General features: G+C 43.5%; 1 protein-coding gene across 1 annotated transcript; it reads left to right on the top strand.

Moving 5' to 3' along the window:
• Positions 1–678: 678 nt before the first annotated feature.
• On the top strand, positions 679–6,466 carry LOC125526904 (GDSL esterase/lipase At5g45910-like). Its single transcript, XM_048691508.1, has 5 exons — positions 679–1,058; positions 1,158–1,373; positions 1,474–1,625; positions 1,706–1,979; positions 5,934–6,466. Exons 1-5 carry the CDS (start codon positions 788–790, stop codon positions 6,167–6,169), a joined length of 1,149 nt encoding a protein of 382 aa, XP_048547465.1. The 5' UTR covers positions 679–787; the 3' UTR covers positions 6,170–6,466.
• Positions 6,467–7,475: the final 1,009 nt, after the last annotated feature.

Raw genomic sequence — 7,475 nt, 5'->3', positions numbered from 1 at the left:
CATCTAATATAATTTCATATGTGAGTATTTTTTTCATATGTACATACAAATTCCTACGGAATCATGATTTACAATACAAATCAACATCACACATGTTCCCCAACTATTACAAATCATCTACAAATCCTAAATCACACCACAGTATTTCAAATTTTTCATATAAATTTCGAATCCAAGCAAAACTAGGATTCCACCCGAACTTTTATAAATCTGAGAAAATGTGAAGAATTTTACGGATGAAAATAAGGGGATCAAAGGAGATTACCTTTTAGAAGGGATTGGGGCAAAAATCCATGAAGGTAATCTTCCGATCGAAAGGATTTATAGAGGAGACTGAGAGGAAAGGGAGAAAGCCGCGGCCGACCCTCTTTATTCCTGGGAGGAATGAGTGGAATGGGGGAGGGCCGGTTCACGACGGTCAGTAAGTGAAAGTATAGTGTCTTTGGGCCAAGCGCTACACTAGATAGTATAGCGCCTTTGATTTAGACACTATTTAATTTAGGTGGGGCCCGGCCTCGCCTCGGGGTTTCACGCTGGCGAATCGTGTAGCGCCTCTGAGGCAGGCACTAAGCAATGTAGTGTAGTGTCGATGTGTCGGGTGCTATCCGAAAGGCTTAATGACCACACTTTATTTTGTGAATTTCTTTCGCATCGACGTCATTTTTATCCAATTTGCCCGCCGGCTTCGTGGTCACTTCGCTTCCACTCCCACCCACCATCACGTCTTCCTTCTCCTTCTCTTCTTCCTCTCTTCCGTTCCGCGTAGACTGACCCAAGGAGCGGTCGGATGGGTAGATGGGAGGCGCTCGTCGCTATTGCGGTCGTGGCGGTATTTCTCGCGGCGTCGGCCGGGAAAGTGGACGCGGCTAAGGCGGCGGCCAAGGGGAAGTACCGAGCGCTGTTCAACTTCGGGGACTCACTGGCTGATGTTGGCAATCTTCTGATAGCAAACGGCGTCCCAGACAACCTCACCACCGCGAGGCTGCCTTACGGGCAGACCTACTTCGGCAAACCCACCGGCCGGTGCTCCGACGGCCGCCTAGTCATTGACCACCTGGGTGAGTGCCCGGTTTGATTTGGTTATTTCTTGCTTGCTTTTCTTGATTCCTCCGAGATTCGGTTCTGATGGGTTTCCTGTGCTTGGTCGGTTATTGCAGCGCAAGAATTCGGGCTGTCGCTGCTGCCGCCGTCCAAGGCCAATCACTCGGACTTCAAGCACGGGGCCAACTTCGCCATCACCGGCGCGACGGCGCTCGACACGCCCTACTTCGAAGCTAGGGGCCTCGGTGCGGTCGTCTGGAACTCCGGTGCCCTCATGACCCAAATCCAGTGGTTCCGTGATCTCAAGCCTTCCTTCTGCAACTCCACCAAGGGTAAATTTCTAAATCCCACCTTTGCAGCTATGTAGGTGGTTGATTGTGAAATAATTGGGAATTTGCTTGTGAACCTTTCGTTCTCGTGATGTTTTTGCAGAAGAATGCAAGGAATTCTATGCCAACTCGCTGTTCGTTGTTGGCGAGTTTGGTGGCAACGACTACAATGCACCCCTATTTGCAGGCAAGGGCCTTACAGAGGCCTACAAGTTCATGCCGGATGTCATCCAGGGCATCTCCGACGGTGTCGAGGTAGTGGTTGCTTCTTTGAGTTATTTGTTCGCTGTCACATCGAATGTACTTTCAACTTTAATTGTTCATGTATGGTGCAGGAATTGATCGCTGAGGGGGCAGCAGATCTTATTGTGCCAGGGGTGATGCCCACTGGGTGCTTTCCTGTGTACTTGAACATGCTCGATATGCCAGCCCACGAGTATGGCTCCCGGAGCGGGTGCATCCGTCAGTACAACACGTTCTCATGGGTGCACAATGCACATCTCAAGAGAGCACTAGAGAAGCTCCGGCTCAAGTACCCCAATGTGCGGATCATATATGGCGACTACTACACACCAGTTGTCCAGTTCATTCTTCAACCTGAGAAGTTTGGTTAGTTCTCAAACACTGAACTGTTAACTTTTGCCATAGCTAACTCCGGAAGCATTGGAATTCAGTGATTTGCAAATTGGTTGTATGCATATATTCATATCCTTGCTTAACAGATACAACACTACTGAAATTGGCTTTCCTTAGCTAAGAGTTCTGTTGTTTGTTCTTAGTGATGTAATTACCGCAGATGGATCTTAGTGTGCATGTGCTTTTCTCTTTATGGTGTAAAGTCAACTGTTACCCAGTCAGCGATTTCCCTCCATTCGCCTTGAAAGGCACACAATATATAAAATTAGATAGTTCAGATCCGGGCAGAGAGCAAGAAGTTCTTTAGCCTTCTATAGTAGATTGGAGCACATAGCATAAGACAAAAATGGTGAACACAACTTGCAGCCACAAAGCACCTTACTCATGTTTAGAGTATATTAGAAGCAAGGTTACTAATCCCATGCTCTAGGATCATTTATCTAGTCTGTAAAAGGGTACTAGCTATCACTTCGGTTAGTACTACTACAGAGCTTACCCAATTGCTAGTTTTCTGGTTTAGGTGGTCATGTCGGGCTAATAGTTAGGACGGTTCCATTATGTACTCCAATCAGAACTTATACTACCTGCCATACTGTCACCTAGATTAAGGGAGTCATTTTTACATCTAGTCTTTTACAATGTTGTTTATGGGTTGTACAAGCCACTGTAATATCCTTGCAACTTTAACTCAAAACACATATGTACTCCATGAACTGCAAACACATGTTTTCTATTATTACAACGTCACTTTTTTAACTGTGTATAGTTTCCCCCAATGTTGTTACGATAGGTACTCCCTCCGTCCCATAATATAAGAGTGTTTTTTACACTAGTGTAGTGTAAAAAACGCTCTTATATTATGGGAGTATTTCACAATGGAAAAGGTGTGTACCAAGTACAGTTTGTCACATACTAGTCCTTATCTCTGGCCGCATAAGCGCACATGCATCCACATGCTGCAGTGATGACCACATACGGATTGAAGCCGTAGCCCTGTAGATAATGTGCAAGAAATTAGGAGTAGACGATCTGTTAAAACACACACACACAATCACTCTGGCAATTCCATATTGCCTTGAGAATGACACAAACTCCCACACGAATTTTGGCCCTTCAGCTTATGGTGAAAACTACCCAACCAGTTTCCAAACAAATTTGGAATACTAGTTGGTGCACCAGATAACGTTAGTAAACATCCATGACAAAAATAAATGATGAATTGTCTCCTGATCACAAAAACAAGATTTTCTTTTCTACCATGCCAGTTATGCTTAGCAAGGTTATCTTTGGTAAGAACTACCGTCCTGTGCAAAAACGACATTGCAACTTTGATCTTGGAACGTTTTCCAAATATATTTTCTGCAAAAAATAGGTCCAGAATTCCCCAAGAATAGAAGCCGCCGAATCTTCTTTTCTGAACACAATACTATACAGGGTCGATTATTGTAGAGCTAATGGAGTGTCATCCAACCATCCGTCTTCCCCAAAACTCGTCAATTGGCCGTCACCAACCTTAAAGGAACCTCTCTTGAAAGAGGATGACTTGACCTTCATCAACCCCCTCCAAAACGGTGAATTAGTAGGCTTAGCATCTTCTTGGGGTGATGTTTTGGAATTCAGGTATTTGTTATGCAACTACTCTTGCCAAACACCTTCCTCTTAACTAGCTTATACAACCATTTGCTGAGTAAGCAATTGGTTTTGAGTTAGTGGGTTTCAATGCCCAATCAACCTTGATCCTTAGGCCTACACAGAATGTACCATTTAGCAAGTTTGTACTTCCGTTTCTGCTCCTTGCATTGTGAGAAGAACCTAGATCGATAAAAGTCTAGCCTTTTCAACACCCCTTTGGGTATTTCAAAAACCATAGCACGAACATCGGTAGACTAGAAAGGGCAGTGTTATTGAGGGTAAGTCTCCCTCCATATCACAAAAGCTTACTCTTCAGCCTGCCGAGCATCTTTTCAAAGCGGTCTTCACTAATTTTCCATTCCTTGTTGGTGAGCTTACGGTAATGAACAAGAATCCTGAGGTACATACTCACAGCCAAACAGTTGCATGTACTAACTCTCCTCTTGGCCTTACCAAAATAGAAGAGCTCTCTTTTGTGGAAATTGATTTTGAGACCCGAAAGTTATTTGAAAACACACTAGATCAACTTCATATTAATCACCTTTTGAAGGTTATGTTCCATAAAAATGACCGTGTCATCCGCATTCTGGAGGATATACACACATCCATCAACCAGATGCGGAATAAGGCCCCCACCCAAGCTGATCATACTCTTCAGCCCTTGCTATGAGAATAGCCAACATGTCCACCACAATATTAAATAAAATTGGAGACATGGGGTTACCTTGCCTCAATCCCTTTTGGGTCTGGAAATAATGATCAATGTCATCATTCACCTTGACCGCAACACTCCCGCCATGAACGTAAGAAGCCACTTGTTGCCTCCATTGAGACGTAAAACCTTTAATGCGAAGGGCTTGTTGAAGAATATACCACTTTGTCGTAGGCCTTTCCAAAGTCCACCTTAAAGATAACTCCATCGAGTTTCTTAGTGCAGAGCTCATGGATTGTCTGATGAAGGACAACTACTCCCTCAAGAATATCACTTTACTTTGTCATAGGCCTTATCAGAGTCCATCTTAAAGATAACTCCATCGAGTTTCTTAGTGTGGAGCTCATGGATCGTCTCATGAAGGACAACCACTCCCTCAAGAATATTGGGACCAGTCATAAAGGCAATCTGCGTTGGTTGCACGACCGTATGAGCAATAGTAGAAAATCTATTAGTGCCCACCTTTGTGAAGATTTTAAAACTAACGTTCTGCAAGCATATGGTCTAAATTGCTCAATCCGAACAACATCCACTTTCTTGGGTAAAGGCGTGATAATTCCAAAGTTGAGACGAAATAATGAAAGATCATCATTGTGTAAGTCCTCAAACATTGGAAGAAGATCACCCTTAATGATCCCCAAACATCTCTAATAGAACTCGGCGGGGAACCCCAATGCTTTATTACGCTCAATATGAGACATGACCTCAAAAACTTCCTTTTGCGGAAAGGTGTTGCCCCATAAACAGCCACAAGAGCCCATGAGAAGCCATTACTTCTTGAGTGAACATGAAACTTGACCACAAAGTCACCAACCTCCATATTCAGAACCTCAAGTTAGTATTATTCGCACCTAACAAAATGCCCCTAGACCTTCCCCTCGGAGGTAATAAAACCACGAAAAATCAACACCACCACATATCAAGTCCAAAAAAGGCGTGGCAAAATTCGAACGACCAATCACCAGAGTGGTGAAGTCCAAAGTCTATTCTCTAGAAGTATCCGAAAAACCGTCTTTTAGCCAAGTCCTGAAGACCTCTGCTATTCCAAAAGATACCTCTCATTCGTCATGAATATCTTTTTTCTTTTGACCTTTTAACGGCTACTGCGACACACCGCAGAACGATCACATTGCTTCTTAGTGCGGGTGCGACGGACCTTCTGAGTTACATGACTCTCCGGTACCTTATCCTCAGGATTGTGGTCCTCACACAAATCTTAGATCACCGGAATAAACACGGTAGAAACATCTATGAATTGCATAGCTGATCCATCTTTTTTGGTGGTCCATCGTCGCTTCCATCTGTTGCTTGCTCAACTTGTTGGCAGTTAACTTTGTTATGCTTTATGCTTGTATTTTTTTCCTGAAAAGATGCTTGTATCTTTATTAGTTTAGAGGATTGGTTGGTGGTGCAGTTTCTTGATACATGTCCCTGTGATAACTAGATAACTTGTACTCATCCTCTAGAATTTCCATTTCAGTGTCTTGGGGTTTCTGTCTCAACTACTAGAAAGTATGCAGACGCTCAGTTGTTGATGATAATGGCACAATGCAGGGCCTAACCATTTCCACTTTGCAATTCAGGATTTTACAAGCAGTTACCTAGGGCATGTTGTGGGTCTCCTGGGTCTGTTGCCAAAGCCGTTTACAACTTCAATGTCACAGCCAAATGTGGGGAGCCTGGTGCCACTGCTTGCGCTGATCCATCGACCCATTGGAGCTGGGACGGTATTCACTTGACGGAGGCTGCTTATGGTCATATCGCCAGGGGTTGGTTATATGGCCCTTTTGCGGACCAACCGATTGTTCAGTCCCTGTAGTCCACCTCTACTGTTGCACTTGTAGAGCGTCTGAAAATGGTGCACTAAACTGGAGCAGGAAAAGTAGTTCTTCCATAAAGTTCCAATGTTCAATACGTGTATATTTTTATTTGATTGAATTCATTGCAAGTGGGGTACAAAGGTAAAATAGGGGATGCCAGAAGAATGACTTTCTCAAAAAAAATTGTGAGGTGGTATAAATGTAAAATTTAGTGAACTCCTCGATTACGAATATTGCATCTGGGAAGTATGACAGTGATAGTATTTTTGAGTGGCTTCTGATCCCCACGTGTGGCATATGTTGTGCTTTGCTGTGACGAGATGCTTTCTCTGATGTTAATTTTGACTGAATGATTTAAGGAAGATTATTGACTAAAGATTACTGTTAGTTACATATGGTATTGAAGAATACGAAAGATTTTACTGTCGTGGCGACGTTTTTATGTTCGTTTTGGTATCATGCCGTTGGATACTGTGTAGGGGTAGCTATTAGATTATATTTTTCTTTTGGTATCATGCCGTTGGATACTGTGTAGGGGTAGCTATTAGATTATATTTTTACCGAGATGATAAGGGCATCTCCAATGATTGTAAGATAGTTGTTGGTAGATTTTGTCACATAGGATTTTTGATGATGTGTCATATAATAAATGAGGGAAGAGAGAAAGGTTGTATGTACATGAACCAACACTCTTTGCACAAGCTCCAATGTAGAATGAGAGAGCACCTTATTTATTATTTCACATCCTATTGGGCAAATTACTTACAACCCATTAAAGTTGTTGTATGTTAAGGTGTTGGTTGATGACATGGCATATTTTACCAACAAGTTAACATACAAACTGTTGGAGATGCCCTAAGTGCCACACGTATGGCACGAAGTAACATGGTTCAAACACCTTCATTATTTTGATTATTTTTAATAATATTTTTTTATTAATTTTCATAAATATTATGCCAATATATTAACTTCAAAAATAATACACAATTGGCCCGCTGCGGGCCGATTTGGGCCTAGTCACCCCAGCAGGTTGACTGGGCCTAGACAACCACCAGTCGACCAGGCTGCCGTCGGCCACGTGCAGGCCGACCATTGGCTGGCTCACGGGGCGCCCCTGTCAGCCTGCTGTCGACCGATAGGCCAGCTACTGCCCGACATGGTGTGGACCCTACACCGGCTGGCTTCTTCCTCCTTTCTCCTCCTTCTCCCACACGCACAACAACTCTCTGTTCTTTCTTTCTCCTCTTACACGAAGGGCGTGTTCGGAGGCTCTCCAGCTCCAAGCTTCACAAATTTCTGGAGTGG

This window comes from Triticum urartu, unplaced genomic scaffold, assembly GCF_003073215.2.
Source record: "Triticum urartu cultivar G1812 unplaced genomic scaffold, Tu2.1 TuUngrouped_contig_227, whole genome shotgun sequence".
Classification (NCBI taxonomy): domain Eukaryota; kingdom Viridiplantae; phylum Streptophyta; class Magnoliopsida; order Poales; family Poaceae; genus Triticum; species Triticum urartu.
The sequence above is the reverse complement of the archived record's forward strand: the minus strand, read 5'-3'. Positions and strand labels throughout refer to the sequence as shown.